Source organism: Argopecten irradians, chromosome 10, assembly GCF_041381155.1.
Source record: "Argopecten irradians isolate NY chromosome 10, Ai_NY, whole genome shotgun sequence".
In the NCBI taxonomy this organism is placed as follows: Eukaryota; Metazoa; Mollusca; class Bivalvia; order Pectinida; family Pectinidae; genus Argopecten; species Argopecten irradians.
The window spans coordinates 31,023,636-31,040,868 of NC_091143.1; the positions used below are offsets into that span (position 1 = coordinate 31,023,636).

The 17,233-nt window shown below is 33.4% G+C and overlaps 3 protein-coding genes across 7 annotated transcripts in view; 1 reads left to right on the forward strand and 2 right to left on the reverse strand.

Moving 5' to 3' along the window:
- Positions 1-17,233, forward strand: part of LOC138333645 (serine/threonine-protein kinase RIO2-like) — a 134,472-nt gene that overhangs the window by 67,236 nt on the left and 50,003 nt on the right. The gene's annotated exons all lie outside the window — the stretch shown is intronic.
- LOC138333647 (probable thiopurine S-methyltransferase) lies at positions 444-8,139 on the reverse strand. Of its 5 annotated transcripts, none has more exons than XM_069282153.1 (2): positions 8,053-8,139; positions 444-1,430 (listed from the first exon to the last, which is right to left on the reverse strand). In XM_069282153.1, the coding sequence occupies exon 2, from the start codon at positions 1,412-1,414 to the stop codon at positions 716-718; it is 699 nt and encodes a 232-aa protein (XP_069138254.1). In that variant the 5' UTR covers positions 1,415-1,430; positions 8,053-8,139; the 3' UTR covers positions 444-715. The 5 variants fall into 5 exon arrangements, with proteins under 5 accessions (XP_069138254.1, XP_069138258.1, XP_069138255.1 ...); XM_069282157.1 differs by lacking the exon at positions 8,053-8,139 and adding an exon at positions 5,036-5,065; XM_069282154.1 differs by lacking the exon at positions 8,053-8,139 and adding an exon at positions 4,753-4,867.
- The window catches only part of LOC138333644 (serine incorporator 5-like), a 36,640-nt gene continuing 27,865 nt past the window's right edge, over positions 8,459-17,233 (reverse strand). Inside the window, exons 10-12 of the mRNA XM_069282148.1 lie at positions 16,721-16,821; positions 16,135-16,273; positions 8,459-15,860 (exon numbers count right to left, since the gene is read on the reverse strand). Coding sequence (XP_069138249.1) covers positions 15,602-15,860; positions 16,135-16,273; positions 16,721-16,821 — 499 coding nt within the window. The 3' untranslated portion in view covers positions 8,459-15,601. The remainder of the gene's footprint in view (positions 15,861-16,134; positions 16,274-16,720; positions 16,822-17,233) is intronic.

The following is a 17,233-nucleotide window of genomic DNA, read 5'->3' on the forward strand; positions in this document are numbered from 1 at the left end:
TGGCTTTGTCTGTCTTTTTTAGCAGTAATTGGCTTTGTCTGTCTTTTTTAGCAGTAATTGGCTTTGTCTGTCTTTTTTAGCAGTAATTGGCTTTGTCTGTCTTTTTAGCAGTAATTGGCTTTGTCTGTCTTTTTTAGCAGTAATTGGCTTTGTCTGTCTTTTTTAGCAGTAATTGGCTTTGTCTGTCTTTTTTAGCAGTAATTGGCTTTGTCTGTCTTTTTAGCAGTAATTGGCTTTGTCTGTCTTTTTTAGCAATAATTGGCTTTGTCTGTCTTTTTAGCAGTAATTGGCTTTGTCTGTCTTTTTTAGCAATAATTGGCTTTGTCTGTCTTTTTAGCAGTAATTAGCTTTTCCGACGTAAATAATAACATAAAGTCAAACAACAACTATTGATCGAATTTTAGAGACACCTTATAAAAATGATATAACACAAGACTACTGCATTATTTTCAGAATTTTATACAATACGACACTTTCAGGTCTGTTATACATAATAATATGCGAGACACGTATCTCATTGAGCACCATTGTCTGAATCTGCTCGATTCCTAACGTTAGGTCCATGGATATAAATTTGGTACATTTGTTAGCTCATCATCTGTTGACTCATAATGAGGACTACAGACAAATTAAATACCGCACTTTATTTACTATTTTATAGCCTATCGTAACTATTATAGTTATGAGTATGGCAAGGGTGTTGATGCTGACACGCTTAACCATCCACTGACGAAATATAAAACATGGTGAAACCCTCTAAACCAAATTGTTCATAATCTTTTCTTTGGGTCTTAGTGTAACCCAGATACTCCACAGTAAACTGCTCCCCGTACATCCGTTGGAGATCGCTAGACTTCACTTCATCGCTTAAGGAAGGAACATCGGCCATCACCAAAGTCCTACTGGAGGGCGCTAAGACTGACTTCATCACCTTGATATAATCGTCCCTCTGTGACATCGGTAAAGAATACAGCGAACCAGCGTCCCACACCGCCTGGAAACCTCCCTCCACCCGTGGTCCAAACTTCCAAAAATCACAACAATATATGCGAATGCTGAGACCGTCCTTTGTACTCGTATATACTGTTCCTTCAGGGTCCTTCATAGGCTTGCTTTCGTAAGTGATGTCAAACATTTCAAAGAACTGGAGAATGGCTACTTCTGCGAATTCTACGCCAACGACATCATGTCCCAGTTCAGCCAAGTATTTTAATTCTGCAGCCCTCCCACAAAGGGGGATAAACACCTTTTGTTGTTTGTTGTCCCCCAGAAGTTTATCTTGGTATTGGAGTAAACACTCGTTTGCTTCTTTAATGAAGACTTTGTCCTCGTTCCAGTACTTTGAGTATTCTTCAACTCCTGGAGGCGTGTATTCCTCTTCGCCCTGCGCAACCGCGTGATCTTCAGTGGACATCTTGTTAAATGTGAATCTGTAAGGACAAAAAAGCACAAGCATTCTTATTATGAAAACAATATAAAAAGCAAAGCTGTAATCCAAAATAAAAATTGAAATTGAGCAAAGAGACAACTATTTGTTTGCAAAATAGAAACCCATACTTTATGAAAGTAAGCATTTTAATTGATTGAAGTAACCAACCGTCTTCATAATGAAGAGACAAACCTCGTTTCCTAAGTGATACGCATTACTCGACCAATATTGATGTACATAACTCTTATCAATTCGATTCTTCTAATTCAACGATTGGAATAGGTCGTAATAGAATTTAAGGGACGAATGACATCAAAAAATATGCGAGGATCAGCGGTGCCTCTACCAGGTTTTCAATCAGCAATATCCCAGCGATAGAAGTCAATTGCAAGGTAAGGCTGTGCTCTATTCCGATAATGGTGATGCTCTCGGCAAATGTTAACAAATAGTAAAAAATAAGAAGATTGTGCAGATAAATGATGCAGGTGGATGGCATTTATAGATCTAAAATCAACACTGTTGATACAGATCTTACGAAGGTAATCCTGATGGGTCTCTTTTGGTCAGAAATAAGATGCAGATAATGCATCTGTGTGACACCCTGTGACAATCAAGATGACAGAGGAGACATCTTTTGGGACACCCGGTAGTATCAGTGTAGATATTAGGTGTCTTAATATTCATTTTGGTTTCTATTTCGTCGACCGTTTAGTTTTCATGTCGATATTCTCGATATTTTGGACAGTCAATGTTGATGGGCGTGATAAAATTCATTAATACACTTAAAATGAAATGGTCAGCACAAATCTAACAATGAAGAGATTGCATTAGCTAAATAACAAAATAATGAAACCGAAATATCAGAAATGGAAAGCACATTTAAACTTTTTAAACACCCTCTTAATCAGGATGCTGTTGGAGTGTTTCGTAGGAAAAGAACTAGTGGAAAAAATATCTACGAAGCAAAACCAACACAAACTACGAGAAATACAAAGAGGCAAGAGATCAGACTACCAACCTTGTAAAGAGGTCAGGTTTCACTAAGGAGAAATACAGTTCAAAGAACATCAAATGTAATCCTAAAGAGACGCATTGGCATCATTTTTGCCAGAGTGTATACAAATGAAACAGAAGGTAACATACCATAGTTAAGACCTAAACACATTGAACATCTGTTAGTATATGAGCCCATCACAGATAACGAGATAGTCGGTACGGTAAAATCAATGGATGGATCAAAATAATTAGAACCTGACAATATTCATCCGAGATTCGTCAAGGAAACGCTAAATATACTACTTTTACCATTAATCTTCAGCTTATCATTAGAAGAAGGAACACTAGCAGCCGACTGAAAACACGCCAACATCACACCAATCTTGAAGAAAGGGAAATAAGTGTTGTAACTATAGACCTATAAGTCTAACATCTTTAACAGACAAACTACTACAAAGGATTTATACACAACAGTGTTGTAAACTTTATGTCGCAAAACAACTTATTCTCCGACCAACAGTACGGCTTTTGAAACAAGCGCTCATGCAAATTAAAACTACTGGAAACCATAGAAAGTTGGACTGAAAGCATTGACACAGGTATTCAGGTAGACGTTGAGTACCTCGACTTTAGCAAGGCGTTTGACACTGTTCCCCATAGAAGGCTCACGTAAAAGGTAAAATGATACGATACAGGAGGAAACATCGGGAAATGGATTATTGACTTTATACAAGGCATGGAATAGTGAGTAGCAATTAACGGTATTCGTTTAAGGTCAATCGATGCACCAAGTGGAGTCCCTGAAGCAGCGTTTTGGGTCTATCCTGTTTCTCATTTTTATAAATGACCAAACAGATGAAGCCAACAACAAGATCGAAATGTTTGCCGATGATGCAAAACCGTTCGGAGAAATTTCTACACCTGACTCCATTGTATCCATGTAGGAAGATCACGATATTGTCAATAACTGAACAAATAAGTGGCAAATGTCTCACAATGAGGAAAGATGTTAATATATGCAAATCTATCAAGGGAACATTACACCTGATCATCACTAGTCGAACCCAGGAGGATAAAAAAATAAACTTGAAAAAAGGATCTTGGTGTGAACTTGTGACGACAAATTGAGCATATCAATACGTAGGCGAAGAAAGCAAACAAAATCGCTGATCTCATTTTCAAAACCTTCCTTAATATGGATAAGGGGATCTTTCTTAAATTGTACAAATCCCTTGTAAGACCTCATCTCGAATACTGTGTTTCAGTCTGGTTCCTCATGTTCAATAACCTCTAAAAACGTACAAAGCCGCGACACTAGACTAGTGTCTGAACTAAGAGACTAGACCTTCGAAGATCGCCTGGTTTACCATCTCTGGAGTACAGACATCATAAAGCTGACATGATATTTATACATGATCTGTATTGGAACTATTGACACTGCACCAGATAATTTAAACTCTCTGTCATGTTAAGGCAGAACGACCAAACTATTAGAGGACACGGTAGTAAACTATATAAGAAGAGAACCAAGCTCCGTGAAAACTCCTTCTTAAACCGTATCACATACATCTGTAGTCTATCAGCAACGGTTGTAACTGCCAAAACATTGAACTCATTCAAATCTCGTCTGAACTCAGCCTGGAAACAACACCATTAAAAATTAAGCCCATTTTGCAACAATACAGGAACCATCAGAGTAGCCATACCGGTACAACCAGTAGTAGAAGATACGCTAATAATAGTCACAGACTAATGGTATGACGATGAGCTTTTTTAGATCACGAAGCATATATGTCTATAAATAGAATGGGGAAATGCAGTTATAGGATCAATAACTACAGTTTCAAATACATTAATACAATTATCTTCGAGACGACTGCATGTACACACAATAAGCCAGTGTACTACGGGCCGTGCTATACTTACTGATAAACGAACCCGGAAATGTAATATAAACAACATTCTGTTATCCTCTAGATTATACAATTCACATATGGGATTACCTACTATTTAAATAGTGAGACCTCGGAGTTTTTCCTTTATCGTACATCGTGATGACAATCATCACAAATTCACAATGCATTTAAATTGTAAGTAACATAGTGGATGTATTAAAATAGGGAAAGAATGGAATTCGATATAAGTTTCCCAGAGCAAACATATTGCATTCCAGCTTGTCAGAGCTAAATAAATTTTGGCCTAACTCAACAGGTGTGGTGCGATTTCATGAGGAATGAAACCAACAACGAAGAACCTCTAACAATTAAAACGTCTTATATTTTAGATATGGAACAAACCAAACTAGCCTTCATGTACAATGTACTTACATCAAGTTTTCACTGAACTATTAGTAAATAAGGTACGCACTGCTTCCCTTAGACTGTCCGTAACACACTAGTGTTTTACGACTAGTCTAACGTTAGCTATTTGAATATGTTTCTTCATGCACGAACAATTATTTTACATAAATTGTAGTACTATGACTTTTAACTTTAGGGTATAAGAACCCGTTTAAACTAGTGATTTTTATTTGCCTATATATCACTTCTTAGGTGTAGTTGAACATAACTTTGTTACTAAAAAGTGTATTTCATATGCATCCGTCCTAACCTTAGATATAACTGCTGACTCGTAGATTGCTGTGTTATTTGTAAATTTTGGCAAAATACACAAAAAAGTACATTTCAGCTTGCAAGTCAAAACTAATTCAGACTGACTGGTAGGTAACAGTTCAGATCTTTTACTAGCCTGACCATCGACCTCTAGAACAGCAAGGGGGTATCACTTTAGGCAGTTGTACGACCACTCAGTGATAAGCAAAATATTTTGCATGAAGGTACATTGGGGTCATCTGCATATTGTATGCTTTTCAGAATTATAACCATTTTTCTGGGATCATGGTAATTTCAGAGGTCAAAGGGGTATCACTTTGGGCCGTTTTACGACCACTCAGTGATAAGCAAAATATTTTGCATGTTGTAGTGTAATGGGATATTCAGAATATCCCATTTTTTCTGGGCTCATGGTAATTTCAGAGGTCAATGGTCAAAGGGGGTATCAGTTTTGGGCCGTTTTACGACTGGCACTCAGTGATAAGCAAAATATTTTTCAAGAAGATAAAGTCACTAAATAAAGGTTCCATATTTAGCCGCCTTTTACGATCACCCAATGGGGCAGCAGGCACAATTCTAACATCATAATGCAATTTAGGTATTGCTTGAGATTCTCTCATAAAACAAACTAGTTTAAACACTTGCTTTAAACGTATAACCATAAGATACATTGTTTACAGATGATATAATTACTTGAATATGACCTAATTCATCCCCATCTCCCTCCTCAGGTGACCCCAAGATGCAACTATCTGAAGCAAATCATTACAAAATCCAAATAAAGCTCTAAACGTCACTCCTAAGCTATGAAATGGTTGACGTAGTTAAGTTGAAAGTTAAAATTAGTTTTCATCTAGGTATACACAAATTGATATTCCAGATTTAGTCGCCTTTTACGATCATGCAGTGGGGCAACAGGCCACAGGGACTTGTAACGTAGGTTGTGAGAAAGTCTGTTGTGTTTACATGTGTACTAGGCCTATATACTATATAAAACTTTAATATAAAGCAGTATACCAAATTTGGTTGAAATTGGACAATAAATAATAAAGTTATTGAGCGGAAACCATGGATTTATCTGTTTTGACAATTTTAAAGTCCCGTAACTCTTAAAAATATTGACGGATTTTGACAATTATTGAACTCATCCGAGATCTCATTGATATAAAGCAATATACCAAATTTGGTTGAAATTGGACAATAAATAATTAAGTTATCGCACGGAAACCGTTTCCCTGACGCCGACGCCGTCGACACCGACATAGTGATACCTAAGTGTCGCCCTTGCGTTGCAGGCGACACAAAAATGTGAATTTTCATTCTTTGTCCTTTGAATTCTGAAATTACTGGTTATATGAGCCCAGAAGAAAATTGGATATTCTGAATATCATAGGGGGCCAACTCAATGAAAATGGATGTTGTCATACATTTTTTTTGTATTTGGAGGATGGACTGATGAGTATATATGACAGTCATGTGATTTTTTTTCAAAAAATACGAGATTTGAAAAACTATTAAAAAATCGGGATATTTACTATAAAACAGAGAAAGGGACGACAGTCGCCATATTGGATTTTTTACCCCCACCTCGATTAAAGTTAATTTTTTCCACAATAATATACCTTTTTTTCCTAGAGACATAATCACGCATCAGTCCTCCGATAATCTATAATCACACACAAACCATGCAAAAGCATATAAACGATGTCTATATAGTCAAACGCAATATTTTAATCCAAAATTACCGGCGCTTTCTGACTTGTGACATCGAAAGCAACGTCCTAGTGAAGAGCGATTAGAGTAACTTCCCCTGCAATGTCATTCAATGGGTTTAGTCAGTGGTATTCCGATACGTTTTCATATTCAAATTTTCCGCGAAAACAAACGTATCGGAATATCTCTGATTAAACCGATTGAATTACACTGCAGTCACTCTAATCGCTCTTCACTAGGACGTTGCTTTCGATGTCACAAGTCAGAAAGCGCCGGTAATTTTGGATTAAAATATTGCGTTTGACTATATATATAGACATCGTTTATATGCTTTTGCATGGTTTGTGTGTGATTATGGATTATCGGAGGACTGATGCGTGATTATGACTCTAGGAAAAAAGGTATACTGTTGTGAAAAAATTAACTTTAATCGAGGTGGGGGTAAAAAATCCAATATGGCGACTGTCGTCCCTTTCTCTGTTTTATAGTAAATATCCCGATTTTTTAATAATTTTTCAAATCTCGTATTTTTTGAAAAAAATCACATGACTGTCATATATACTCATCAGTCCATCCTCCAAATACAAAAAAAATGTATGACAACATCCATTTTCATTGAGTTGGCCCCCTGTGATTCTGAATAGCATAAAATATGCAGCTGACCTAAATGTATCTTCATGCAAAATATTTTGCTTATCACTCAACCCCTCCTTTGGCCTAATAATTTTTGTCTCTGCGACATGTCTGATTCTCGTTTCAAACTAGGGTAGATAATCTAGTAGTAATAATAGAAATTCTGCCGAGAAAACCTTAAAGTTCTAGAGTCTGGTGACGATTCTAGTATTTCACTAGTGTGGCCAATTTTGAGATAAAAATTTTCGTTTTGCTTTGTATATTTTCTGCTGTCAGTACTTTTATAAAAAAGAAAATGCACAAAACACACACACATATATATATATATATATATTATCTCATTCTTTTCTAGGGAAATATAATGCTACCGGTATTCGGTATTCTGAAAGCGACACTGAAAGGTAAGGAGTTGTATTTGTAACATTGTTTTTAAATGTTCAGCATGATAAAACAATATTCATCTACAAAATGAGATGTTTTTGTATATATACAACAGACAACTTCGTCATACAAATCCATTTCCATTCAGTGATTGGACATTCCTTCAATTAAAATGACTTTGTGATATAGAAATGAAAATAAAAATGCATTATTCATACAACAGTGACAAAAATACTACATGAACCAAAGTACATAAAATAATGTTGTCTCTCTTCGTCGATTACCTACAATGTAAGTCTACACTGGGTTGTGGTCTAATAAACGGAGCGTAGTGCGGTTTTTTACACTGTTCGAAGTCTCCGGGAGTGGTCGCCATAAGAACTATAAATTATATCTGCAATATTGCCGCAAACCCTGCAAGAACTCAATCATACTTGCTAAAACAAAGAGCTTGTCGCAGCATTTAGTAACGATTCCAATTATACTGGTTATAACACTTGTTTTTTTTTAATATTATGTTCCTATATCATTTAGATCTTCACTTTTCTGTTGTCCCAAAGAAGGAATGCTAATTTGAGCTTCATAATGGTTTTAAGAACTTTGAAAAAGAAGCCAGAAACATTCTGGGTAATTGCAATCATTTCATGTTTCACTTTCGTAAACAAACGCCATTGATAACAAACAAGATCAGATGAATAATTAAATAAAAAGTTTATTTCTTTCTCCCTACTGATATTGAGCACGTCGTACATAACAATATAGGAAGGCACAACATCAGAATTTTCTAGTGAGGTTACTGACCATACAAATTACAGGTTTGCTACACATAAAATGAATTTTAAAATATAAACATGGAATTTAAAAAACATTTTAAAGGAAAATAAATCTGAAAAGTCTTAGATACATTTGTATTTACAACAGTATAAAACATTATTTCTAAAATAGCTCAAGACGCAATTTCAATAACCCTTGAATTAGATAGCAAAACCCAATATTGTTACCTTGTTTAACCCCTGAACAGCACCACATTAAATTTACACGTGTCATCTTAGTAATACTGATGGATTGTAACCCGTTGACATATATTATAAATGATGGAGTTAAGTGGTTCATTAATTGAAAATTTTATATGTATAATTATATTGGTACTGCTAATGGCAAACATGAATTATATTTCAGCAAAGGAGAGCCTGCAGGTTTTCTTACAAGGACTGGTGACTATTCTCCAATGACTTATGATTTTGTTAATGACGCGCGGATACATAAGTCAGGCCCAGCATACACGATGCTCCCCACTTCAAAACGATCAAGGACAGGATTACGATGTTCCCCACTTGAGAATCCCGGAGGTATGTACTTATCTACGTCCGTGTACGTGTATTAATGCTGAACTTTAAGGCCCTGTTTAAGATACCTGGCAAATAGTCTATATGATGATTTGCGTCATTTATTAGAAACTAGACCACAATGCTGTAATTAATCTAATTAACACACCGATAATGTAAACAAAATTTTCATAACAAATGATAAACTTCTTTTTCACATAAAGTTGCATTTAGGTTCCATTATTTGATATTGATTTATAGAACAGAACATTTTCAATGGTCCTGAGAAGCACCCATACAGTACATATAGTACCCAGATAATCTGGTTATAAATATCCCAAACTTAAAGATTTGCTATTAAAACAAGTGATCCTTAGATAATTTGATTTTACAAAATGAATTTGTTTTAAAAAAAGTAGCATTATTATGCTATATGACAATGAATTGTATCCAACTAACAAAGCTTGCAATTATTTCAATTACAATTTGACAAAGTAGTGTTATGCATATAAACACAAAATATAGTAATATGAAAACTAAGACATTCTATCAGGGATCCATACATATAAAAGACATCATTTAATTTATAAAATAATAATGTGTATATTTATAAAGAGTTGGTTTCTAACCTCTGTGCGGTATCTTATGAATTAAATAAAATGTACTATAACAGCATATAAAAATCTTTCTTCTGTGCTATGTGCTGAACAATATTCTGTGTTCCATGATAAATGAATAATGTATATGTATATGTTTCTGTAAACTATGATAGCAATACATGCGATAATGCTTCCACATCTGAAAGTCTCCAGTTTCCGTATCTAACATAAAACTACAAAGCTTATGGTACTGTATGTATTAGCACTTTACATAATAAAACTTATTGGCTGGTAAAATATTCACAAACACGTCTCTAGGTTAAAAAGAAAGTAAACATACATATAAATTTACCTTGACATTAAACTTTTTTTTTTTTAATATAAGACTTCAGACAGTAAGATAAAATAATATTCTTTCTATTTTAGATCTAATTATTCTAATGAGATATGGTATATCCTGTAAACATGGACACTATCATATGAGAATATCCTTGTTTGTTAAACAAATGGTTTACCGTGTGATATTTCCATGCAGCACATTTTAGTCTAATCATTTGCATGTCAAAATTTACGCTTCTTGATACATGTATGTTTGCACCTGGATATATTGGCAGAATGTTATAATAGAACAAGTGAAAATTTTCAAAAGCGTGAATAATTCCATTTTACGGTATAACATGTATTTAAACTTATATAGGTAAATCTGTATCATACTTTTTGGTGATACGTAATGTAATATAAGATTAAACTTAAAGTAAGTGTTTTGAGAACTATATCATTCTGTTTTACACTTTCTTACAATTATTTGTTATAACGACCATGTTCCGAGTGCCTTTCAGGCGAATATTGTATCAATCATTTTTAGCGTGTAAAGAAATACTATATATGTACATGTATGATTTGACTAGAACTATTAATGTATATTCACTTTATTGACTCCATAACAAAGACATCAAATAGACAAATAATTTAGGGCTATCCCATTTTGTATTTCATAACAACATTGAATTTTGATATCCATAACGTACTTCATAATTTATTGTTTTTTTTTCAGTATGTCATCATTATTCAATTACTGAATTACAAATTACTGAGAAAATGTCATTCATGTGTACAGATTGTGAACTAAGAAAATTATCAAAAGTAATTTATATTGACCAAATCGACAATATCCATTAATCAAAGGGGAAAAAACTTGTCATGTAGAAAATATAGACCGGTATAGGTATTTACAACCTTTAAAACAATTAGCTTTAAGTCTTCACATTGCACTGCCCATCTAAAAAGGGACACAACTCAATTTTACAACCGTTTCGTAATTAAAAAGATGCATTATTATTTTATCTTTTTACCATATTTGCCTTCACTATCTCCATCAAATAACTGTCAAAGGTAATATATGCAAATCACAAACATATATATAAAATGTTATATAATAGCTGTAAAATTAACAAATATTGCACATGCGTATAGCCTATGCCAAATTTTCAGTGACTGAAATAACATTGCCAATGTCATAAAGCAGAGAGAGGCTTGTCTCTAGGTAATCAAACATAAATAAACACAGTCACACACATGTAATATACCGTAATATACACTAGTAATACACTATTTTATAAAGTTCATCACTACATAAAACACCCATTCAACATATTATAATTCAATGCAAAGAGGGAGAATCATAGGATCAAAACCAATAGCAGCTAGGAAGCAAAAGCAATGGACATACAATGTAGATGGAAGCAAGAATGATTTGAAATCTAATTAAAAGACATCTTATAAACAAACCATTCACAAATAGCTATAATGTAAAAGGTTTTGATTTTGCGAATGATTTTTTTTTCCTGTACAACAGAAATCGTAGCTTCATGATGTCTGGAGAGTGGTAGATAATTTGAAAGTCTGCTGTTCTGCATTTGAATATTACCTCAGTTATCTGAACTTGCGGGTAGGTATTAATTTTGACGTAATGTGTTTGCGAGCGTAACGTCATAATTTTCGGAGAAACACCATGGATACCTACCCACAAAGGAGCTAACCCTCTTATATGCAAAGACTGAATATCATTTAAGACACATGGTGATTTGTAAATAAACTTTGGATAAAAAACACAGTAGCTTCTATAATCATTACCGAGTGCAACTACAAATAAATCGAACTTTAAACAATAAACGCCAATTGACGCCAAACTTTAATTCACACCGGAAAAGTGTGATGTAAAATATCAATTAAACAAAAAATATAAGAAGCCATCTAAATAAAAATACGGTATCTGTTAGAAGAAGCTATCCTAAGATTCACAACATTGATAACGAAATGTGCATGTGTATAATAATTAAAATAAAAACTTCTTTGTACAAAAATAACAGAATATTTCATCATTCAACGAAAACAGGAATTGATCAAATTTCAATTTAACAAATTAAGGGCATGAGTTCTTGGTCAAAATATAGAGGGCTTACAAACTGAATACAATATCAGTGCCAGGACAGAATTTGTCCTATAACATGTAGATTGCACCTAAATAAATCATCAGGAAATTCAGTCAAATTCATTATTTTAAAACTTTCTATGCTAATCACAATAGTGACACTCAGAAGTCAATTAATACCATCTTTAAGCTTTAATTCATGTACGTGTACAGATAGTGAAAAAAGATAATGATCAAATGAATTCATATTGACAAAATCCAAAGTATCAATTTTTCATCTCTAGGCTTTTCATTCCTAGGAATTCTATCGACGAACTAGCACTGATAAAAATCAGGACAACTGAAAAGGAAATTGGTCAGAATACACAAGATATTTTTAATTAGAAGAAATCATTCCTGTAGAATTTTATTTCATTTCTAACTTTGCCATAATTTTAGCTATAACAAAAGTATTGAGCAATTTAACTAAATGGGAGTGTCAAACACAATTATAATATGTGTAATGAAATTACCTTATACAGGCTAATCTTTAGCCTTGACATTCATTGATCATTACATTGACATTCATTTATCACTACAATGTGTGAGAAATGTTTTTATCTTCTTCAAACATTGATGATGTAACTGAAGTAATAAATACATGTCTACATGTAAGAATACTTAATAATGAAAACGAATTAAATGTTCTCCTATATTTTATACTCATAATGAAAATAAATGTTTTCTAAATCTACATAACAAAACAACTTATAATTCTTCCCTCAGGAATCTCCTGTAAACCAATCGATTTTCGCTACAACTTTTTGCGGCGATTTTAATTCACGTTTTCATCCCAAACAACATTTTCACTGCAAAATACATAGCAGTAAAATGCGATATTGTACTTCTGCGGTGATTTATTTTTGCGAATTCTAATTGCCTGTGTAATTTGTGAAAATAAATTACACACGACAAGACGGTTTACAGTATTATAATGAGCTAACCTAACATTTGTTATCAAATATTCAACGAATATTAAATAAGGCTGGAAGTTGGGAAAGTTTCTCGTGGAAGACAATTATTATCAATACGTCTGGAAATGAAAGTTTGAATTTTTCGTTGGAAAATAGCATAATTTCATATAGGAAACATCTAAAATAATTTCAGTACAAAGAAATTAGATATATACACGTATCTGAAAGATAATAATAAACTTCATAACTATTTTGAGAACATTTCAAGCATATTTTTTCCACTTTGAAAATATATCTTTCATACAAATTATTTTGAATATACAATATGATAAAGACTTAATTATCTAGTACAAATACTAAATTTCCATAAAAAAACTACAATAATTTCCCACACAATTTCAATGTGACTAATATTTGATAATTCCATACGTATTTCAATTTGGATCAATATATCCCTGAACAAGAAAGGCGTACCAAATAGATTATTTTCATATTATTTTATTTAGAAAATTGCATAGAAAACTTTTTGACTTTTGATTAACGCTAAAAAACAACAAAAATAAGAACAAAATGTAATATATATTTTAGTTTATATTAACATTCGTTTTTTTAACAATTATACATAGCTTGGCAGATTTTTAACAAGTACTGAAACAGTATTCAGATTAATAAACATTATCATTGACTAACAAACAAATATTTGTAGCCATTTATCAGAAAATTATAATTTCCTATTTTTAAAATTGTGTCTTCAAAAACATTTTTTCACAACATGAACATGTTCTACAATATATTAATTATCATAAAAGACATGGTTAAAATGTACAACACATTGGGTATCAAACATTACAATATTGCACTTTTTACAATTTGTGTCTCTCTGTTATAACTTGTCAAACCCTAATTATATATAAATAAAGACACATTTGACCTCTTCCAGTCCAAATGTTGGAACAGTTCATTATGAGTTTTAGGGATGAATTAGTTAACTTCATGGCACTGAATTTTCAAATGTACTTCAATTACAGGTGACTGTTCATTAATGATGGTTGATTTAAGAAATAACACATCAGCTATCAACCAAAATACTGTACTATGTCCGTTTTTTATCAATGTATGTGTAAATTGTAACCTGATTTCTTACTATTCTGGGAAAAAAATCTTAGATCAATGTGATATAGTTATTCCTATTGAAAATAATTTTTACAGGATGTCATAGTTATCGACTTTATATCTCCCAAAATTACTTAGGTAATGATTCAAGAAAAATATTAAAATCGATTGAAAAATGGACAGAAACATGATATGAGATTCTAGTACTCTTGAATTACCCCATAAAGGACAACATGTTTATCTGAACTTTGGGATGACCACATTTCTATAGGACCATGGCTACTTTAAATTATTAGTAAAGGTTATCAACTAGACTTGTAAATAAGACACTTGCTTCTATAACAGTTTCAGGTGATTTATGAAAACCATGAAAGATTAAAATAAACGAATTGAGATAAGATATCAATGGTGACAAACGAATGACAGCTAAATGGAAGTCATTAAGTCACACCTCCTCTTGCATTGTATAACATTTTTAAAGAACATTAAAATTAAGAATGGGTGAAAAATCAATGAAGACCAATAATGAATACATGTGCACCTTAACCATGTCTACATGGGCTTTTTTTCATGATTTCAAGTTCTTATATGCCAAATACACAATCAGATTTGTGTCATGCCTATAGAAGCAACATGTACGATATACATGTTTCTGAATGATGAGTTTCTATGGAAACCATAATACAAAATATATCCTGCACCATTCAACAGTTCTACAACCTTGAAACTATAATGCTGATTATTATCAGGGACAACCTCACCACATATTTAATTTAGATGACGTCACTGAACATAATTCACTGCTATATAACAGTATCAATGACAACAATTGTTACCATCTGAAATTACATCATGGCACCTACACAACTGCTTCCCTAGGTGTAAATATGGCGACCATCACCAACTATACATAACTTCAATAAAATAATGTCTCACAGTTTACTAGTCCGCTAAACCTGCCTATATTATTAGGCTTTTTAAAATTTTTTTGCCTAATATATAGACCATATATTAGGCAAAAAAATTAATTAATTAAAAAGCCTATTAATATAGGCAGGTTTAGCGGACTAACATTTTACATGTGTTCAATATCTTAAGACTTAATGAATTGCAATGATGCTTAACACTTCAGCATGTCATACAACAGTTTAATAACCATCTTGTACATTTTGTAAACGAAATCTTTCTTAATATACGAACTTGATGATGGTGACACACTTTCAGTGAATTACTGTTATTTGATGATGTTGACACACTTTCAGTGAATTACTGTTATTATAATGAAACGAATCTCTGAAAATGACTCTTATATTCTAATGAATTTCATGGATGTAGCAATTAACATTTGAGAACTGACCACCCATGAGTTGACAATGATATTCATGCCAACAATGACTAAAGCACACATGCTGACCGCTACACAACAGATTCTCTAGAAGTAATCACAGCCTCTGGGTTGATTGGTCCATTTAGATTGTCCAGTTCCTCCTGGTCAATCTCGTCAAGCTGTTCGTCCGGCTGAGGCTGTCGGATGAAAGTAAGGTCACGACCACGACAAAGTTTTGGGAGAAACAATGACCAGATATAAACCACTACACAAACCCAACTGGAAGTCATCTTTACCCACACCGCTGCCCAGTTGAGTCCAAACATGTCCACATTAGACTCGGCTGGTCTAAAAATTAAAACATGACATGAGAAACATAAATAATGCATCCTTACAATATTGTCGAACAATTTTTAATTTTATACAATGTATTACTCGCGGATTTTATGAGGCAAATTATCTTGAAATCTCATTATCGTGTTGAATTTGGGACTACCATTCAAAATTTTCAATCAAAAATTTCAAAGTTACATACTGGTACCGTCCCAACTTTTAACATATCTCTTTTGAGATTATATTACCATACATGTACATTATATGACTGGTTTTTGCCTGAACTCACCTGTACCAGTTTGTAAGCTGCATCATGATATACAGACTGGCAAGACAGAAGATAAAGTGGAAGAAGGCGTAATTGTACTTGGTACCAGCAGCCTCATTATATCTGACCTTTTGACCTCCATGTTCTGTGGGATTTTTCCCTAAACAGCAGAAAAACATATTTACAATGTCATTCAAAAGGACTAGACAGAAATCATATTATTAAATGCCTCTACTCCTAATCTAAACATGAAATGTCAATAAACTTGTTTTAATGTCATTCAATAAGACCACACAGTAATCAATTTAGCAAACTTCTTGAAACTAAGCATCGCAATGTAGATGACATGCCATTGTAGATAACATTCAGAAAGGCAGAAACGTTAGTTATTCTTGAAACTTGTTTTATTGAACAGTAAAGATTATAGTAGAACAAGCTTTGGAGGTGGAGGAAAGCCAAAATACATGCAGAATTCCATCAATTTGCAGCCAGTACCCTACAACTGGCCCACATTGGATTCTAACTTGTAACCTAGAGGTGGAACACAAATTATAGAATGTAGAATTTCAACCACTGTGATACCCTAGACAAAGAAAGCCACACTCACTTGGTTTTACAGGACAGCAACAACAGCATTCATAGTGCTTCACATCCTGGTCTGCGTGACGAGGTACGCCAAGCTTGTGAGACTCTGCTGATGTGCTTAGGCTGCAAATACACAAATAAAACCAGCTGATAACCACAGGTTAATATACTTGTTTTTACTACTAGTGGACAATTATCCAACAGCAAATAAACCATTTCTTGTCACAGACTTAAAGATAAAATGCACTTTTAAATGGTATACTACAGGCTTATCAACATATACTCTAAATACTTATAGTATTCACTGCCGAGAGGTTTGCAACTGATACATGCACTTATTTCATATCCTAATTACAGAAATGATGCATATTAATTGAGAGCTCCATACTTTTGAGAAAACCCATGACATTTTTTTCTAACAGGTCTTATTTTCTTGCATTTTTCATGTAGATTTCAAATATGTAAAGATAAATGGGTGTTCTCGAACTACTTTTTGAGATATCTGAGCTTGAAATATACCATCCATGCAAATTTG

Bases quoted from the DNA above. Each gene is read 5' to 3' on its own strand.
- LOC138333647 (XM_069282153.1), bottom strand. From the start codon at position 1,414: ATGTCCACTGAAGATCACGCGGTTGCGCAGGGCGAAGAGGAATACACG.